Genomic DNA, 21,009 nt, shown 5'->3' on the forward strand with positions numbered 1-21,009 from the left:
GCACATCATTTCCGTTTACTCCATGTCCTCTGGTCCTGCTCTGCCTCTAGAGTTTGTTGAAGGCTTGGCTTAGACAAACACTTACTGTAGGTTTTCTTTCTTATAGATTAGGAAGATTCATTTTCTTTGGCTAAATGAGATACCTTTCCATCCTAGTATCATTCTAGTTTCTTTTCTCTGGACTATTTCTCTTTTTAGTTCTAGTGCAGTAACTAAAGCCAAACACAGGATAGTGCCTCTGATCTTACCAATTTATTAAACAGAATAATCCAAACTTAGTCAAAGACAATTTTTTACCATTTTATTAAATATTTCATTTCTTTCATCTTTTAAGTTACATAAAACATGAAACTAATAAACTGTTTTTTTTAAGGAAAAATAGGGTAAAACAGCTTGTCACCACTACCAAAATTATGAATATATGTTATTACAGGGTAAAACATTTTTTTTAAGGTAGAGTAAAGATGTATTGTGTAGGTATTCTATACATCAGTGCAAGAAAACTGCACGTCTCAAAAATGACTGGAAGCCTTAACTTTATATTGACAGAGGAATATAAATACTTCTACAGATGCCTTTTTATTACAGTTCTAAAACCAGACTACTGTTCCTGTTACCAGAATAAATTAAATGTAGTGTGCATATGCCCTTGTGACGTAGCAGAGAACCACTGGCCATGTAATATTGTCTCAATGCTTTAAACTTCATTACATTCAGAAAATGTCCCAATCCATGCAAGATAAGAGTGGTATCCCTTTTGTCACCTCCTGTTTTGGAAGTAGTATTTTGTGAAAGTGCAGATTTATTTGCATTCCCTAAAGATCATGACCACAGTACTGAGAGAGGCTTGAAATGATTTAATAATCAATTTGTACAGTATGTGTACTTATGCTGAAGAAGACGGAGGTACTGATGAGCTGTCTTGTTTTTTTTTTATCCCCCTGTCTACGCACTTGGGCCTGTTCTTGCTTGGATGGATTGTTCCCAACCAAGCAAAGATCTTTAGTTAGTCCACCCTGGAGCCAGACTCTTTTGAGCAGAAGTACTGTTCTCTGGGTCTGAGGTTTTGACCATGGGGTGAAAATGTACTCGGAGAGTAAGAAGACAAAGGACATCCACACAGACACCCCAGATTATAAGAAAATCTACACTAGTCATCTACTGTTTTTTTTATGCTATCTAAAAAAATAACACTTAAAATTAAACAAGAGCAACAATTCCTTCATCTGACTGATGGGGGGAAATCCTTCTCGAATTTTGGATGTTAATAGGTTTTGGCAAAAAAACATCCCTAAAGAGACAAAATGTTGCTTCCTACTTTTCTTTTCGGATGGTGTGAATATCTTGAGATGTAGGACTGATTTAATTTCAAGCGGCTTATTTAGGAAACATCTGGAGGGAACCGCACCTAACAGAAGGTTTGGTGCCGGTTCTGATAGCCTTGATCTTTTCAAATTAAAAGTAATATGGGATGAAGCAGAGAGATTCCCAAAGTCAAACAATCCCATACCTAATGCCTAGTATGATTCCTAAATGTGCCTTTTTAAAAAGAATCGCCATGCCTTATTCACCAGGAGTAAGGAATATCGTCTCCAGGGAATGCTAATGGGTTCTGGAAGTAGCCGATAAGTCAAAATGAAATGGCTAAAACGAAATTCATGAGAACTAGGTCTCTGCTCTAAAAATACACTTCAGCTCATTTTTTTAAGTTCCCATGAAGCTGGAGTTCGTGTGGGTTGTTTCAGCTCGTCTGTGCTATGCGTTTCTCAGATGTTGGCAGTAGAATGCTGTTCACAGCCAACAATGTAGCTGCTTATTAGGAATGAGAAAAACGATTCTTGCCAAAAGCCATGATCTTGACTTGCACTCATTCGTAAATTATCTATTTGCAGCATTATGTAAATAGTTTTAGAAATAATATTAACGGAATACAGATGTTTCCCAGAGAGCACACTCTTTCCTGGCTGTTAGAGCGCATATGCTCTTCACAAACTTTCACTTTAGAATCTGTATTTCGCTTACCTGAGAAGTAACCATGCTTTTCCACACAAGACAACTAGTAACAGCTGTCATGGATACCTCCTCCACAAAAACAAGGATTCTAGATCTGCGTTGTCTTTCGTAAACCCTTTGGTCGTAACAGTGTCAGTAAGTGTTCCAGTTTATAGCTCTGTAGCATCAGTGCAAGGAAGAATCTTCAGTGCCTGTATTAGTCCATTAATGTGCTGACTTCTGATAACGTTTCTCCAGAGAGAAGACACAGATGTTCAAGTGTTCGCCCAACTGTTTGCCCTGCAAAGAAAAATAACACTTAATACTCTTATTAAAAAAATTACACTTCATTTAGTAACATTGTTTGTGCCTAAATGATTGTAATGACACTGATTGTGCACACATACTTTACTCCATTCTACAAAGTACTTTCACCCCCCCAAGTTTCCATGAGATGCTTGGTCTGACAAGAGCCGGTTCCACTCCTCAGGGGTCACAGGGTCTTGTTTTCATTGGACCAGAAGGTCTCAATTACTAAATTGGCCATAATTGATCAACTGGAAAGGCAGTCAGATTTTTCTCATGAAGGCTTGAAAAAGGCATGCATGTGTTTCAGGCGATACTGCATTTTTAGCATTTTGAAACCCATGGGCGGGGGATTAAATTCTGTCTCCGGCTGAATCCAGCATGAGGCTGCCAAAGTAACGGCGCACTCAGCTGGAGCAAACCCAGGAGAGGCTGCAGTGCTGTAGGTCAGCTTGGGCCAGAGCTCCCCTCCTCCAACGGGATGGCTGCTGTGTCGGCGGGTATTTCGGTCCAGCCCAGCCCATTTCTGCCTTCAGTGGAGCGGTTTGCCACCTGCTCCAGACTCCTCAGGTGCTTGAGAGAGACGAGACAACCACGGGCTCTCCGGGAGGGGAGCTGGACCACCGTCCCTTAAAACGGCAAGTTTGACACCGCTGACCTAAAACATGGTTCTCTCGCCTGCGGCTCGGAGGGCCCGTGTTCCTGCAGGTTGTCATTCCGGCTCTGCTTGTATTCACTGAAATCGGCTCCCTGTGCCCTTAACTGCTTCCAGTTCCACTTTTTCCGGCTCTCCTGGTGCTGGGACTTTAAAAAGGCCTCACGGCCTGACAGATGCACCGGGCCAGCGGGGTCTCGCCGGCGCAAAGTCCGTTTTCCCTCGGGGCTGAGACCTCGAGGTGCCTGCCAGCACGTGGGTCCTGCAGCTGGGTGCTGTCACAGCAGTGGTGTCTGCCGCTCCGCTCTTCCAGCTCAAGAGCTTGTCTCCTTTCTTTAAACACCAGTGCAGCCCCTTCCCTGCCCCCCTGTTCATCTGAGCATTCAGCAGTGTTCAATCTCAACTCAGTCACAACGGAAAAGGCCAGTACACCCCTCCCTACATTTTGCTACTGGGCTTATTTCCCACCGCCCTAAAAAAACACATTCAGGTAATTGACTGAAGCTCAGTGTCTTCCCCCCCTGTCTGAGGACCTTCTGACGTTGAGGATGAAGCATCACTGTAGCCACTCCCCTCCCCCAAAGAACATCAATGGCTACAGTCAGATTTCCTGCTGGACAATTGCGTTGCAATTGGGAAGAGGGACATTGTAGATGAGTAAGATGATAATAATTCCTTATATTTATACAGCGTGTTTCTGGTCACTCCAGTTAATGCAATTTACAGGTAATGGGGATCCCCTCCACCACCACCCATGTGTAGCCCCACCTGGATGTTGCGACAGCAGCCAGAGTGCACCAGTACTCTCACCACACACCAGCTGTCAGTTGGGAGGAGAGTAGAGTAATGAAGCCAATTCAGAGAGGGGGATTATTAGGAGGCCATGATTGGTAAAGGCCAGGGGGAAATTAGTCCAAGATACTAAGGTAATACCCCTACTCTTTTCCAGAAACACCCTGGGATTTTTCATAACCACAGAAAGTCAGAACCTCGGTTTTACATTTCCTCCGAAGGACAGAGCCTTTCTTTACAGTATAGTGTCCCCGCCTCTATACTGGGGCATTAGGACCCACTAGGACCGCAGGGTGAGTGCCCCCTGCTGGCCCCACTAACACCTCTTCCAGCAGCAACCTTAGCTTTCCCAGGAGGTCTCCCATCCAGGTACTGACCAGGCTCATACCCGCTGAGCTTCAGTGGGCTACCAGTTGTGAGTTGCAGGGAGATATGGCTGCTGGCATTGATGGACCATGCATCTCTGCTTCTATTAGCAGGTTAGTAAAAAAAACGTCAGAAGGATGAATTACTTCAAGCAACAATGGTTTTGTATACATTGGCTTTTTCTTTCAAAACATTCTACTTGATCTTTGTTTTTGCTGCAAAAGCTCTGCGATTGGTCACAATCGCACAAACATGCCCTCACTGTTCATGGGGAAACAGCTGCTGCCTGTCTGTACACCTGGACAGGCGAACTCCCCCCCGTGCTGTACTGCGTTCTGCACTTTGGGCTCCTACTACACAATCGACAGGCTCCTGACTGTGCACGCCGGCCGCTGCAAGACTACAGTATGTGGTGCCAATCACGAGGCAGAAATGCCTTACAACTGTCCACGCCTAGTTAATCTGCAGTGGCTGCTGAAAACCAGACTGAACCCAGCCTATCCAGTCCTCCACGACAGCGGCCCATGTCACCTCTCTGATCTCCTGACACGACGTTCCTTCACGGTGACTGAGTGACGGTAATTCTGGGATGCTCCTTCTCTCTACCACTTCGTGGACTGGCTTTTTGATTCTCAGTTCCTCTACAGTTTCAAAATACAAATAAGCCAGCAGGGGGGTCACCAGTGTGCTCGATGGTAGGTCAAGCGCCGATTTCGGAGGCCTGTGCATTGATACCTCCTTCGAAGACACGGAATCGGAACAGGGTCCGGCTCTACAAGACCCTCTGATTCAAGGGCAGGACTTTCTCTTGGTCAAGCAGAAGAACTCGGGGCTTGCGTTGTGTGTAATTTAGTGCCGTCATGTACAATGTGTGGATCATTTTGCCACATAATTGATGCCATTGCCTCACAAGACCAGAGACTGTACTAATTAAACATTCTGGGGGAAAGATGACTTGCTGGGAGGACATTTCTACGATAACCCTCCACTTTGCACATATGGAAGCACTTTCCCTGTGGTGGAAGAGAGAAGCGCTGTGAACAAAAACTCATTTTTTTTGTTCCCTAGTGCAAACTCTCGGGGGCTCAGTGCTGCACTGTCATAGTGTAAGCCAACGCGCGTGTCGAATTTCCCCGTGCTTTTAATCAGACATACAAAAACAATGCAAGTCGTGCCTTTCAAGCTGAAATCTGAAAAGATAAGAAAAACTAGAAAACTTCTTTTGAAATCTGGTTTTTCTGGGGGGGGAACTGGCAAGTAAAAATAGAGCAGGCTATGCAATGTTGTAATTAGGGTAAGAAATCCTTCATGCTCTACATAATCGTAGTTTAGAACCATCTAATATGTTCATGGTTTTATAGTGAAATTATGTCATGGCTATATGTGATCTGTCAAAGGGTTTTTGAAAAGGGGCACTTTATAGTAAAATGTCAAATACAGTGACACTGAAGGCATACGAGCCGTACTTGTCTAGGATAATCCACGTACTTACCACACACACTCCGTAGTGGACATGGGCGGCTGTCACCAGCACAGTGTAGCCCACAAGCACAAGAATCTCGCTCTTCACCACAAGTCCTGTTGACACGCCAATGGTGATCACGGATAAGGGAAGCAAGAGCCAGTGAAAGGCCTCTGATCTTGTACTTGTCATCTGGCAGATAATAAGTCTGCACTGTGAAGGAAAGAGAAGACAGTGAGAAAACAGTATCAAAGTAAACCAAAAATGGCAAGCTAAATCTCATAGATTTGGTGATCATTCTGTGGAATCCTGGTGTCTGGAGCATCCAATGTTTTTTTCAACTATCCTCAAGAAGTTCGTATAAAGCCTGAGGAAAGTAGGGGGAAAAAATCCACCAAAGCTTGCTTTGTTTTTTTGTTTTTTGGAGCTGCTGTATGTTGGTGGCTAAGTCCGCAGTTTTCCCAAAGGGGAAGAGACGCGTCTTACTGTAACGTTGGAGAAGGCGACTCCTGTCATCCACAGGAACAGCCTGGGGTGCTGAGCCAGGACATCGCCAGGTGAAGCCATCGCCCAGGCGGTGAGCAAAGCGAAGAGCAGGCAGGGGGAGAGCAGGGGGAGGAGGCCTTCGTAGATGGAGCTCCTTTTAATCGTCCCGTTCTTGCATGCCCTGGAGATACACGGCACTCTGCATGAAACCTGGCACCGGACTTCGCTTGAAAGGTGTGTTTGAGGCCACGTTCGTTCAGTCAGTGAATTGTGGTTTTTTCAAGGATGCCGGAACTGGCCGATTTCATGGATGTTGTCCTGTTGGGCTTATTTGATGAAATGAAGTGCCTTACAAAGTCAGAGCCATCCCTGCAAGGATCATAAACACTCCACCACAATGCCAGCCCTGTTCCGGAGTGGGATTGTGTGATAGACTTTGAATGGTGATTATTTTATGGATTGACTGCTTAACCACTGACAGATCAACAGGCTTCTTCACGGTAAGTCACTTTATACTCTACAGCCCCATAGTGTGAACACAGGATATCTGCACGGCTACACCGTATAACTGCCTGAAATAGAGATTAATGAAGTACTTTACAGAAGTGAGGGAAAATAGTAGCTGCTGTCAAATGAACAAAAGAAAGCTCTCTACAGAGACCTGCAGAATAACAGATTTACCACAGCTGCTGCAGTAACATGTTCAGAAATGTAGAACCCACTCCAGAAAACCTTTTTTTGGGGGGAAAGTGAATTGTTTAAATCATACTCACTGGTAAATATTGTAAAGAGTCTGTGGCATGGAGAGAAATGCACTGCAGCCTGGAAAAGAGACAAAGCCCCTAACCATCAGTGGACACCTTCACAGTTAATGGCACTGAGATTCTTGCTGGCCACAGAGGTGCTCCTTAGACACGGACAAATGACCTTAAAGACGGCTACAGGCTTGCAAAAACTCTTGCCAGAAATCAGAGAAGAGGCTCGTAACTGAGTACACAGATCTTCATTTAGCTTTCATTTAAAGGTAAAGCTCATAACACCTACAGTTAAAAAGAAAACACATCTGGTCTGTGTATTTAAGGGATTTCTTCTGTACTAGTAGAATGAAGTTGACTCCTGAACTCTAGAAAACACTAAGGATTTTGCAGAAAAGATTAAGTTAAGGAACAGTCTTTAAAAAAGTATCATGGAATTAAGGGTACATAGGACAAAATGATACGCTCCAGAGAGCATAACTTAATCTGAACTCAAAATAACTTGCTTATTTTAAAGTGCAAGGATGGTCTGAGCGGAGAATATTCCACAACTGCAACCAAATGGTTAACGTGAATTCTTAGGATGAATGTCGTTTTACGTGGTTCAGATTAATTTGATTCCATCGTCTTAACATCACAAAATGACAGCCACAGCAACATATATTGTTATATTAGAACATATAATATGTATATAATATGTTATATTATATTATAAAATATAATATAGGCAGCACAGTAGCGCATTGGTTAGCATTGCTGCTCACAGCCCTGGGTTCAGCTCCTGAGGAGCTATCTATGTGGTGTTCGTGTCCTCTGGATACTTTCCTCCGACAGTCCAAAGACATGCTGGTAGGTTAATTGGCTTCTGGGAAAATTGGCACTGGTGTGTCTGTGTTTTTGTCCGTGTCTGCGTGTGCCCTGCAATGGACTTGTGTCCCATCAGGGTGTATCCTGTCTTGCCCCCATTGCTTGCTGGGACAGGCTCTAAATGGTCTGCGACCCTGTACCTATACTAGATAAAGCGCTTAGAAAATGGGTGGATGGATGTGATAATACGCCATCATATCAGTGTATTCCTAACGAGTTTGGAATCCTGCTCTTGGAAAAAAGACAAAATTAATTCCGAAATGGCAACAGTGCACTGAAATATTAAAAGCTTTTACTCTTCTCTCCCCGCAGCCACAGGCTACACTGACATCAGGCAGCAGCTCTGTAAAATAAGGGCCGTGCTGATGTGCTGCTGAGTTACATAACCCAGCTCTGAGGAACTGCTAATACGAGTCAGATGAGCTCAGAGCTGTGGCTCCTACAGCCAAGCCAGCTGCTTCTCATTTCAGCAGACGTCAGAGAAAACAGTGTTTCTACGAGCTCGACTTCAGTTTCCTGTTGAAAGAAACAGTTTGCTTCGGGCGCAGAACAATTTGACAGGAATTTAAATGGGGGCTAATAATGACTCCATCATGACACACCAAGAAGGTGATCAGCAAAAAAAAAGGCAGGATTGTCCTGGAGTAAAATTAAAGAATTTGCAGGATCTCACAACAACAGCCGGAACGGTTCCAAGTGCGTCTAAACATGCTGGGGGACTGATGGTCTTGGAGTACACTTAAACTGAAGCTTAAACTGCATGCAATCTTGATTTAAGTCAAGGCACAAAAACCTTCTGGTTCTTATGCTGTGACATAAATCAAAAAGAATATCATTTTGTCATTGCTTGTTCAAGAAAACATGCGTGAAAGTAAAAGGAATTTCCTCAACAGATGTTGTCTGTTCGTGCCTCAGACCAGATTTGAAGTTGATGATGCCACCTGGTGTTCAGCGCTGAAACTGAACTGCCATCTCCTCAATGCAGGCCAGTTCCTTTTCATCCTCCCGTTTTCTAGCCTCCTCATCGAGCAGGATTGTGGGGGAGCCAGTGTCTACACCCTGGATGGGGGTGCCTGTCCATTTGCAAGGCACAGACCCAAACACACACAAACACAGACACTCACACCAGGGCCAGTTTTCTCACAGCCTGCCGGGGTGTTTTTGGACTGTGGGAGGAAACTGGAGGAGCCGGAGGAAACCCACACAAACACAGGGAGAACATACAAACTCCACGCAGACAGCATTCCAGGAATTAAACAGCGCCCCCGCGCTGTGAGGCAGCAATGCTAACCACTGCACTTCTGTGCTATCCAGTTCCTTTTAAATTCATTTTAAGATACCCGAATTTTATGGATAAAGCCTTTTCTTTTCACTGTTTTTAAATTCACTCCAGGACCAAATATTCAAGAAATATTGAATAATATCCTGAACATTAGCTGACAAAAAGTAACGAGGAATACAGCAGAGAGAGAGAGAGAACAGAACATAAAATGAGATCCACAATAGTAGGGAGAGAGAGAGATAGGACGTAGTGACAGAAGAGTGAGACTTACCTATGACCATGGCGATTAGGATATCCGCAAAGAAATACCCAAAGTGTAATGGCCTGTACCACGCTTCTACTCCGACTACAGCTGTCAGCAGATACACCCCTGTTAATGTCTGCAGAGGGAAGAAAAACAATTTCAAGAGGGTTGTATTCTCAGACACGTCATTCGTGCACAATCTTTCTGGAACCCAAACATTGCACGAGCTTCTGTTTCCCAGAACGGACATCGCGGTTCTTGAAAAGCTCAATCCTCTCTGCAAACCAGGTGAATTTTAAATGCGGCTCTGTTAGAGCCTCTCCCATCAGCACATTCTATTAAATCAAACATCTATCGAGCGCATGTAGCAGTAGGCAGATCTCTCTACTATAAAGGACAATACTTGGTTTTCCAGAACTTCCCGTACAAAGACCTTTCTGAACTCTCTGTAAAATTCTGGACAAATAGGTATGGTCTAAAGTAATCTGTCCACATTGACTCACTCAGAAATTAATTTAATTATCGGTACACTCAGATTATTATGTGGTATATTAAATGATTGACCGAGACATTTCTATATAAGTTTCAGAGCTTACTTACAAGTTTGAGTCTATGACATTTAAAGATGTATTTTAAGACTTCAGCCAATGAAGCTACAGCCAATGAAGTAAAATGATCCAAACTATTGCTCAACCATCAACATACCAACTTCTGTATCTGCTATTAAAGTATGCCCTCACAGCCTACAGCCATGCTTACCTTAAAACATCCATTTAAGTATGGCCGTAAGACATCAAGAGTAGGCTGCAATTATTAAATAGATATATGTAAAAGCAGTAGGTTTTTTTATGTTGTTGCTCATGGATAATTGGAAAACAGACAGTTGCATTTGTGTGTTTTCATCCCCTAACGCTATGCAAATCATGATATTAAATGTCCTTTTGAGGTGAACCTCGGTGTTTGCAGAAGGAAGCACATTTTTTAAAAAAAGGATCAACCCTGCTTGATTGCCAGTTCTTGAATAGGATTCAATTAAAGCATATTTCAATACTTATACAAAAAGAATTATACACATTAAATACAAGCTAAGCTGTGATGCATGATGGGCTAAAAACAGATGTCGAATAAATAATTCAGAGACAACCCTCTCCTTATTATTAGGGTACTGTAGTCTTTTGAAGAGATATTACCTTTCCACTTAATGCATTCTACAACATTTTTCTTTGCTCTGCCCTTAGCTTCTTATAAAATTCAATATTGCATTTTCTTTACATTTTCATTATCAGTCTGCTGTAGTCAAGCTTTACTTTTAAAGATGCGTGTTCTTTTATATATTCATTTTTTTAATGTATGTTTTTCTATTAAAGAAAGAAACTAGTGAGTTTCGATCAGTTTCACAGGTGTGGAAGGCAGATTGGAGAATTCCCCAGGGTCTGATTTATAATGAGGAGGCCTGTCACCTCTAGAATGTGGAAATGACCTGTTTTGAGAACAGCAGAATGCACTGCGGTGTACTGCTCTAGGTTACCGGACTGGGTTTATTCTTTGTAGTTTTAATTGCAGATCTATGTCTAGTGTCCTACTGGTCACATAGACTGTTTCTAAAGACAAGAGGAACTGGACAGTAGTAGGTTTTCCTCTAAGATTTCTCGTTACTTTCCTCCATCCATTTTCCCTTCAGTCCCAACCAGCTTTCCAATCTAATAAAATAGCTTTGTTGGCTATTTTAGGACGCTAAAGGAAGGCTATTTTTTTTTGCCTCCCTTTCCAATCTGCCACACAGGACAGTTTTAAGACTAAGACATTACCAACTCAAACATTTTTTCCCCATCTCGGCCACTGAACTCCCTGACCAGTTTCCTGCTTTCCTGGCTGCTCAGTGTGAAGGGGACAGCCTGATTCAGGCTGTATCTGGGTGGTTAAATACTTCTTTTAATGAACTTTCTTCACTCCCAAAGGCATATTCAAGGTCCTTGAAATGTATTTATTCCCTTTTCTTGATCTGGGCCATGGTCCATGTCGAATCTTTGTTCGAAATTCTATACCTGACTGAAAGACCTTTCAGAGACAGGTTCCGTATATTTATTTGAAATGATGTGAAACACTATTGCTGTACACAGCCCAAAGCCATTCCGTGAATGCTGTGGCTTGACAAAGTAATTTTGTGCACTTAAATTAATTTAGGCTTGTAATAGCAAAAGGAGTGAATACTTCATTTAACTTCTTTCATCAGTAAATGTATTCAGTTTGAGCATTCACGTTTTGATTAAAAATATTCAAATATTCACTCAAAAATGAATAAATATAAATATCCTTTGTAAAAGAGATCATGCTACTGTGTACAGAAAAGTGAATAATTGAAAAGAAACATGGCATGGAATACCATAACCCATGAAAACAAGCTGTTCCAGCCACTGCTTCCCATTCCCTAACAGTCTGTTTATTAAGGAGCTTTTTGCTTCCATCAGCCGCACGCCCTCCTGTTAGGATATATGTGGAGGCGCTGTTCCATTCATTTAAGGCAACTTAAGAAATGAGTGGCTGTCTGGTTTTCATAACTCTGTCAAATGCTATTTGAATATGTATAGAGTTCCCGTGAAAGAGACAGAATACAAAATAACTGATACCCAAAATTGAACTCTAGCAATCATTTTCTCTGCTAATGTACCAGTTGTATCTTTAAGGACAGGGGACATTATTTATCCATCCATGCACTTTCCAACCCCTTTACCCAGCACGAGGTCACAGGAGGGCAAGGATACACCCGGGACGGTATGCCTGTCCATCACAGGGTAGACACACAGACACCGACTCGCACACACTCACACCGGGACCAGTTTTCCCAGAAGCCAGTTCACCTGCAGGTATGTCTTTGGATTGTGGGAGGAAACCCACCTGAACAGAGAGAGATCACAGATAGTGCCCAAGGACTCGAACCCAGGGCCCCGGCACTGTGAGCCAGTAATTCTAATCACCCACCACCCGGGGACTTTATGGTGTGAATGATTTATGTGCTAGGAAATGTAAATTAAATAAGTATTAAAATTGAACATTTACTTTTAACTGTAATCCTAAGATAAGTCAATTCATTTTTTAAGTATTCTCCGCTAGAGTTTGAGCTGCTTTAGCTCGAAGTGGGCAGGCATCAGAAATGAAAAGAGTTTTTAATGGTAGAGTGCTTGTCAGAGCAGGCCACAGCTAAGTCCAAGCACAGTCCCATTCAGTCCCAGCTCTCCATCAAAAGGTCACATAAACTGTTAACCACATAAGAGGGGTTAATGCGATACAGAGAGAATGACCAACGGTCTATCAATACAATTACCCTCACGGACTTGAAGACGTTCTATAATGGACTGTGTTGCAGCTTCCTTGGCACGTGCAAACACAGGCTAACACCTGTTGGTAAGCATGTAAACCACGTTATAAACACAAGACAAAATGGGTGCCGCTAAAGAGGCTGAATGCTAAGGGGGTCCACGGCAAAAACAGTAACTTGTATTTTCTGCCCTGCTTTGCCGAAGTTCATCTCTGACCCACGGACTTCGTCCGTTTCATTGTTGCACCGTCAAATCATTTTCTCTTGATCAGAACGTGGAAATACGGTCTGTCTGGATCAGGGTGACCCCAGCCAATGGATGCATTTCAAAGGAATCGTTCAAGCGTAAAAATCGTAGCGGTTTTGTTTGATTTTTACCAATGTCAAAAACCGAAGCCCCACAAGAAGTGGTCCTGGGTGCTTACCACTTGACTGATGTCGTATCCCCAGGGGAGGAAGAGCACGCCGGTGTTGTATTTCTCCCAGTGAGAAAGCAAGAAGGTGAAGAGGATGATCCACAGCACGTAGTAAAAGGTGTAGGCGGACACAGATCTTCCCGGACTGATCCCGAACACGGAGAACAGGGACAGGGTGAAGATGGAGGTGGCCCAGCTGTCCAGCCCGTGGTCAAACAGCTCTCCCAGAGGGCTGCTGGACTGGGTTCTCCGGGCATGCTTCCCGTCTATGGAATCTGAAGAGGAGGCACACAAGCGGGAACACAAGCTCTAAGCCAAGGCCATTCCAGCAATTACAGTACATTCCCAACCAACCCTGTCGGCTGCACTCCGAAAGCTCTTTGGTGCTCGGAACATGTCAGCAGGCCTACAGAGACACAACGTGGAGATCTGGACTCTTGCAATTCAATTTGTTTTGTATTGGATTAAGTTTTATTTGATTAAGTTGCGATGTCTGAAAACAATAATCTTGACGCAGCACAAAAGGATAAATCATTCAAAGGTAATCAGGGAAGAAGTCTGGTCCAGACTATTTCTTTTTCCTGAGCATCTTTTGCCCCACCACAGGAAACAGGAAAAGGGATTCATGCCAGTAACTGCCCTGTAATTATGCACTTCGAGTGACTGTGGAAGAACTGCTTTAAAATTAGTTTTTAGAATGACCACTGCTCCATCTGTGTGTCTGGTTCTGTTATATCTGTTGAACCTCCCATGTCATGTTAATTACCAGCTTATTTTACATTTTAAAGCATCTTGGTACAGGTAGCTTTGAGACAGACAATCCATTTAAAACCTTTAGGGTATTTTTAAAGCTAAACATTTATACGGAAAATAGTGGCATTGATTAATCACACATTTTGTCTTTTCGTTTTGCCCACATTTCCACATGTACTCATTCGCCTTACCTAAAGCATAAGCAGAGAATGTAGTAAGGCCCGACACTCCCCACACCCAGCCTGGGATATGTTGTGAACCGACATCTGAAAATAACATACTTTTAGCATGGTCCTTTTTTACAGTTACTTGTTCAGTCAAACATTTGTTACACTAGAGCATGAAGGAATGCGCTAATAAATACTAACTGCAAGCCAGCAAAAATCACTGAAGAATGCTGCAATCAAGTACCTATCCCTACTGCAATTCAGAAAGGAAACAGATGCCTTGATAGAGGGCTCCCAACACGGCTTCAGATAAAATAAAGGATTAAAAGCCAGTCAATAGGTGAAGAACATTTTAAACACAGAGAACTTAATCACATTAAAATCCCATGTGCTGGAGTGAACCATCACAAATGTAACGAGTCTCATTAATTCTTTCTCCATTGTCTCCCAACTCTTGATATTAGTACTATATTTGATGTGATATTGCCAAAACTAGCCCTTAATCAGATGGTGAGAAAACAGTTTATGGATTTATGTCACTCTGACATATTTTGTGCTGGGCTTACAAGTGAAGACTTTAACATTAACAGTTTGTACAAACTTCGAATGCAACAGCTTTTTGTGTACTGTGTACAAGTTTCTAGATTTATCTGCCAGATCCCATAAGTTCATCCACAGTGACTGTTATAATGTAGGTTTCAAAGTTTATGGAAATAATTTATCATTGTACTGTAAAAATTGTATAGTTTATTTTACTGTGGTATCTAGTGTTTTAATCAGTTTAAAACATTTTGTAGCGTATCTTTTCTGTCTTTGCCATTTTTTTAATCATTCTTTATTTTTGCGACTTTCTCAGCATAAAATGTGCTATAAGATTAAAGTTTATATTGTAGATAGCTTTCCATTACCACTTTGTGAGATCCTGAGAATGGAAAACTCTCACCCCACGGTCTGTGTGGGTCCTAATGCCCCTGTAAAGTGAGGGGGACACTATACTGTAAAAAGACACCGTCCTTCAGATGAGATGTAAAACAGAGGTCCTGGCTCTCTGTGGTCATTCCCGAAAAGAGTAGGGATTTACCTACGGTTACCCCGGTTATCTGGTCAAATTTCCCTCCTGGCCTTTACCAATCGTGGCCTCCCAATAATCCCCATCTGTGAACTGGCTTAATCACTATCCTTCTCCCCACCGATAGCTGGTGTGTGGTGAATGTACTGGTGCACAATGGCTGCTGTCGCATCATCCAGGTGGGGCTACACACTGGTGGTGGTGGAGGTGAGTCCCCATTACCTGTGAAGTGCTTTGAGTGGAGTGTCCAGAAAAGCACTATACAAGTGTAAGGAATTACTTGTCAGATGTAATGGTAAGAAACAAGACACGTAGCATAGAAATTGTTCAGTTGAGGTTTTGCAGTTATTCAGTTCTGTCCCCCCAGACCATAAAAGGCTTTCAAAATCTGTCTCATTCCTAGCTTTTGACAGTGGCTCACTGTATTCAAACGATCTGAAAGAGCCAGATCTCATGCTTTTAACACTGCCAGCAGCACGAAAACTGCACAGGCATGTTGTTCACAGACTGAAAACAAAACGTCTTGTTGTTTGATTTAGAAAGTTGACTATTATAATATGTGAAGTGCAAGAGCCTGTGAAACATAACTGTGAGAGGGAAATTGTGCTGAAAATCGGCAGAAACATGTTACAGAAATAGTTATTGGTTGATGGCCTACATACTTTAGGAAATAATATTAAACTGACCTGTTGGTGACCTAAGAGCTTAAACACCTAGTACACACGGTCACATTATTTCTGGACTCTATTATAGTTCACAGCTGATGAAATGAGACACTGCGACACAAAATCCTTTAAGCAGCAGAAATAACACATTAATGGCTGAGCTGCTTTACCTGATGCTTTGTAATCCCAGTCATAACAACACAACAGGAAGTAATTTATTAGAATCAGCAAAAATCCACTGAAAGTTAATAAATTAGGCGCAATCCACAAAGGTACAGCCTGCAATAAATGGAAACAGTTATTAGACCACATGACTTGCATCCTACATTTCAACACCATGATGGAAAATACAGCATCCATCCCCACTGAAGAATTTCATGACATTCACAATAACAATGGAAGGTTATATAACTGGAAGAAGAGCCTGAATTCACCAATTAAACCCCAGACTCTACATCTATACAGAATGCTTATTCACAAATGTGTTTTTTTAAAACTTGTATAACACAATGTTACACCTATTTAATCACGGTATTGACAATGAGCACTGTTGTTAACTGTAGCTTACAGACGTTTGCTCTTGTAGGCGACGACTTAGAAACCTGAAATGCAAAGACACAGCTGCCATGTGTGGATGTCCTCATTGCCTTGTAACAGGAGCTACGGACGGTGGACACATCACACCTCCTACAATACTCTTCAAACAGACCGGAAATAATACTGGAACCAAAGCTCAGCTCGGTCCCTTCCTCTCCTCTCCCATTCTAAGACACTGGACAACATCGGAAATTCTTCTTTGGAAAAACAAACCTTTTTTTTTCCCATTTCTAAAATTGTAATTTAAAGTTGTTGGTGGATCCAAGAGCTTGGTTTACATTGACAATAAAACTCGATATCCCTGCTCATTTAAATGTGTGGGATGATTATGAATGCAGAATTACATTCATAAAGGTAGCATCCTTCAGGAAATACTGTATCTGTAATCAACTGTTTTCAGGGCTATCAAATCAAATTAATTAAGAAACCTTTGGTCTTCTCTCTGGATTCAAATATCTTATCCTCTAGGTTTTACACTCTTGTTGGGATGTGGTTATTACGAAGATGCAGATATTTTAAATCCTAAGCTTTTTGGCAATACTCATTGCATTTGTATTGAGAATCTAGTACAAATCAGCACTCATTTCAGTGGTATCAAGGTGTCTCTGATCCTCAGAATTCTAAGGAAAAGGAAAAAATATACTTTATACAAATATTGTACATAAGAGCTCATCTAATCAGATTGTAATAGCAGTGATTCTCAGTAACTGTGCCAAACAGGAACAAGCCACTCTTCCACAGAAGGAATCTGTGGTCCTGTAGCTATTCCAGCCCCACATACCATAAGAAACCAGACTAAAAACCACAGAAATCCCTCATCTGCCTGACCAGTGTACTGGGCACCCGACTCGTCGCCCTTGGACTGAGATGGAAGGTGACTCGTATTCCAATAATAGAACCTGTGTTCCACAGACCACCCAAGTGGATACTGGCATGTGCGGGGATTGAAAGGGGATGCTTTCTTTCTGAGTCTCTGGCCAATTAAAATAAACAGAGTAAAAAACTGTGTAAGACTGAAAGTCTGACCCTAGCCTGATTAGAGAAATTGTTTAACTTACAATAATTATAGCAGGTTTAACAATAATAATAATCATCATCATTTCTGCACTATTGTGTTCTCTGGAAATATAATAATATCTTATTTAGAAAATATTTTATTTTTTGTAGAGAAATGATAATTCAGCAGTCATTAAAAATCACCCCCCTACATTTTCCACTTGAACCTGTTATCCATTTTATGACTTTTGTTTGTAACCCGACACCTTTTCAATCTTGAGAACCACCTAGGAGACTGACTTTCTTTTTTTTTCTGTATTCATTATTTAACAAACTTTGTGTGCTCCATAAACCTTTTTTTTTTAATAATGCCCTCTTGATGATGGCACAAAAATACCAATTCAGATGACTTGAACACATATGAATTCACCACCATTACCAAAATGGGTCAGCAGGAACCCCTGTCCTCTATTGGTAGCAGAAACTTGTACTAAAATGCGACTATATTTCAGGCTGAAGTCGGGCAAAGCTGACTTACCTTAACCATCTGGTTCCACAGGAGCTGCATGACATACACTGAGAGAGGATTGGTATCCACAGCGCTGTACTGTAAGACAGAGAACAGGCACCACTGGTCTGAAGCCATGACATACCAGAGCTCTGGGGAATGCTCTGCATTCTGTGTCCTCTCACCTCTCAGAGCAAGGCAAGGCAAGGCAAGGCAAGGCAGGCGTTAGTTACCGCTATCCAACCTTTCTAGAAGAAAGCTGAGAAGCCTTTTAAAATGCGGAAGTGAAGTTGGCACTGCCGCCTCGCAGCGCTGGGGCCCTGGGTTCAATTCCGGACCTGGGGTGCTGTCTGTGTGGAGCTTGCATGTTCTCCACAGGTTTCCTCTGGGGAGCTCCTGTGCCCCCCAACAGTCCAAAGACAGAGTGGCTGGTGTAGTGGCTTGTGGGAACACTGTCCCTGTTGTGGGTGCATACCCTGCAGGGTGTACCCTGCCTTACAACTCTTGCTTGCTGGGATAGACTCAGGCTCCCCCCTGTAGACCTGAGCTGGATGAAGTGCTCAGAAAACAGGTGGATGGAAGTGAAGTTTCTCGTGATATATTTTAGCACTGATGAAGCAAATGCATTTGAAACGACACCATTCATCGGAGGCCTGTGGTTTGGCATCTCCATTGCCAATCCACAAATCTTCGCACTTGTCGCCAACATTCAGTACTGAGCTCCAGTGAGCTGAGTTGGGACTCTGGGGAGCAGCTGCAACACACAGCAAGCATCAAACCCTAATCCCCTCCAGCAATTTCCAGCCAAAGTGACCAGATGGAAAAAATTATAAAAATAAAATAAGAAACACAATGTCCTGAAGGGTCACTAGAATTTGCTCTGATAGCCCTGTAAAATAAAGCTGACGCGCATTAAGAGCAGGGCTGTCTCCAAATATGCTTCCTGGCCTTTTCTTAATTTTATGTTTTCTCCCATCGGCCTCCAACAACCGAGAATATTCGGGCGCGACGGAAAAATCTGTAGCAGACTAGAGAGAGAGAAAAAAAAACAGCGCACGGCGGCCACAAGGGGGTGCGTCTATTGTCAAGATGCGATGTCGGTGGTACCACAACATCCATCCGCGCGTGTTCTTACCGCTTCATCCAGTTCAGGCTGGCGAGGCAGCCACAGCCTATCCCAGCAAGGCGGGGTGTGACTCTGGACGGGACGTCGGTGCATCGCACAGCACACACAAGCACCAACACCTCAGACTCGCACACGGTCATACTCGGGCCAGTCTTCCCAGGAGCCAACTGACCTACCGGTATGTCTTTAGCTGTGGGAGGAAACCCACACAAACACGAGCAAAACACAGGAACGCCACACAGACAGCGACCCCAGGTGAGGCAGCGTGTCTGTGTCTGAGTCTGTGTGCCCTGCGGAAGATAAATGCAGGCTCTCTTTTTTTTCTTCTTTTTTTTCCCCTCCAATACTACCAACACAATGAAAAAAAAAATGATCCACCAATTGTACCGAACGTGTCCTACATTATTTTGCACTACCGGTTGAAAAGTCAATACATGAAAACACTGCACTAAGTACTGACCCGACATCCTGAGACTTATTTCTAGGGAATGCGAGAGCTGACAGAACTCATGGTAGTGTGGTCTTTACCTGCCGTAGTTGTGTTGTGTGCAATCCAGTGGTGAAATGCTTACTCTTTCACCCAGATTACACAGTATTATCACTTTACTTGACTAGAAATCAACAAGCACTAAAAAGCGAAGGCATTTCCATATAACTAGAAAAAAAAAAAGCTTACATGTCTGTTATTGGTGACACAATGGCCCGACAGTCGCCCGGGGAAGTCAAGTGGGGTGAAAATTCAGGGAATGTACGATGACGTTCTTTCCAAAGATGATTAAAATTACTATGACTATTTACGTAGACCCTCAACGTCTTATTTTAAACGTGTGACAATCCAGCGCCGGAGTAACCACACCCACAATTATTATATCCCGAAATACAGATGTCCCGGGACGATCAGAAAAGCATTTCCAAAGACCGGAGGCGGCTAATTATAAAAGAGGGATATTCTGAGTCGTCGCTCACAATGTTTTCAGATTGCCCATTCTTACAGTCTAAGCTGTTCAATTCATTCTTTATCTCCGATTTGCTTTTATTTTTTAATCAGCCCTTACCTTATAAAATAGAAATAATAAATATATATATTTCCAATATCGCAATCCAGTTCACTTGCGCGTTAGCTTGGCTCCTACGATTTTTCACGATTTCTGTATCTTGTCTTTAGGAAACACCATAACAGCATGAAAACTGATCGCTGTTTCTGAATCAAACAAGACTGTACCCCGATTTGTTATGCTTTTACCTTATATTTGTCGAACCCGGCCAGTTGCTGCGGCGACACATAATGGTAGTCAAACATGATCCCTGCGCTTTGCAGCTCGCCAGTTTCCAGCAGGGTTCTCCGACCCTGGCGAAGCGTCACCACAGTTGAAACTATCAGGACCGCAGCTGCCTGCAACCTCACAGCAGCTATCAACTTAAGGCATCGGCTGCGTCACTTCCTGAGGAGAAACCAGGTGGAAAAAAACCCTGGCTTGCTCACCCCAGCTGGATTTGGGGTTTTTTATGCTGCTGTCACTCCTGTGCGGCAGCTGTGCGACCGCGTCTTCTGTGGTCGCGTCATGCGTGATGGCACCAACACGTCGGCACCAGGTCACTTCATGGAGACATCGCCGGGAGACGGAGCTTAGCTGTCTATCATGACTGACTCCGCGGTGCCTCAGGCCCCTTGTCTATTTTGTCGTCCAAAAACCGACATTTTCTGTCTGATGGCCCGCCTCTTCACCACGAATTGGTGGATAACAGCTGACAGCTCAGCAAACGATTAAAAAACATTTACACACTGTGTGTAAAACATTCTGGGCAGATAAATGGTATTGTGGATCAATATTTACTATAATTGTTACAGATTCTTATCAAAAGCAATTTATTCAGCGATGTTCTTTTACAAATAAAACCAACTGTCATTGGTTGTCACAGCAGCAGAATCAGTGTTTCCTAAACTTATCATGGATGTAAGGATTTGTATTGTTACAGTGAGTCTGAGTCTGAGAAGTCTATGGTGAATATAAAGTTTTTTCCTTCCTTCCTTTTAAGTTGCAAATGTGCTGAGACCCAGCAACAGATAATTAGGCTTCCAAGTTATGGGAAGTTATTGTGAATATTTTTAGGCTTCCAGTTTTTAAAGACTAGACAACCTGGAAACTCCATACTGAAACTTTGAGCTCACTAAGACAAATACAAGCCAT

General features: G+C 42.8%; 1 protein-coding gene across 3 annotated transcripts; it reads right to left on the bottom strand.

Moving 5' to 3' along the window:
* Positions 1–287: 287 nt before the first annotated feature.
* Positions 288–20,415, bottom strand: LOC102698422 (ethanolaminephosphotransferase 1-like). 3 transcript variants are annotated; one of them, XR_011189928.1, is made up of 12 exons: positions 20,064–20,415; positions 18,830–19,166; positions 17,725–17,793; positions 15,764–15,872; positions 13,884–13,958; positions 12,949–13,214; positions 9,235–9,343; positions 6,833–6,881; positions 6,060–6,240; positions 5,604–5,786; positions 4,643–4,752; positions 2,205–2,292 (listed from the first exon to the last, which is right to left on the bottom strand). XR_011189928.1 is itself a non-coding variant. In XM_069191509.1 (11 exons), exons 2-11 carry the CDS (start codon positions 18,911–18,913, stop codon positions 2,218–2,220), a joined length of 1,200 nt encoding a protein of 399 aa, XP_069047610.1. In that variant the 5' UTR covers positions 18,914–19,166; positions 20,064–20,411; the 3' UTR covers positions 288–2,217. The 3 variants fall into 3 exon arrangements, 2 of the variants coding, with proteins under 2 accessions (XP_069047610.1, XP_006634097.2); XM_069191509.1 differs by lacking the exon at positions 4,643–4,752 and having other exon boundaries at positions 288–2,292; positions 20,064–20,411; XM_006634034.3 differs by lacking the exons at positions 4,643–4,752; positions 18,830–19,166 and having other exon boundaries at positions 288–2,292; positions 20,064–20,407.
* Between the last annotated feature and the right edge of the window lie 594 nt (positions 20,416–21,009).

This window comes from Lepisosteus oculatus, chromosome 6 (genome assembly GCF_040954835.1).
Source record: "Lepisosteus oculatus isolate fLepOcu1 chromosome 6, fLepOcu1.hap2, whole genome shotgun sequence".
NCBI lineage: Eukaryota > Metazoa > Chordata > Actinopteri > Semionotiformes > Lepisosteidae > Lepisosteus > Lepisosteus oculatus.

Excerpts from the sequence above, each read along its gene's own strand:
- LOC102698422 (XM_069191509.1), bottom strand. The coding sequence starts at position 18,913 with ATGCACCGACGTCCCGTCCAGAGTCACACCCCGCCTTGCTGGGATAGG. Across the intron at positions 17,794-18,829 it reads AGCCTGAACTGGATGAAGCG|TACAGCGCTGTGGATACCAA; the intron begins GTAAGAACACGC and ends TCTGTCTTACAG. Across the intron at positions 6,882-9,234 it reads CCTAATCGCCATGGTCATAG|GCTGCAGTGCATTTCTCTCC; the intron begins GTAAGTCTCACT and ends TCTCTTTTCCAG.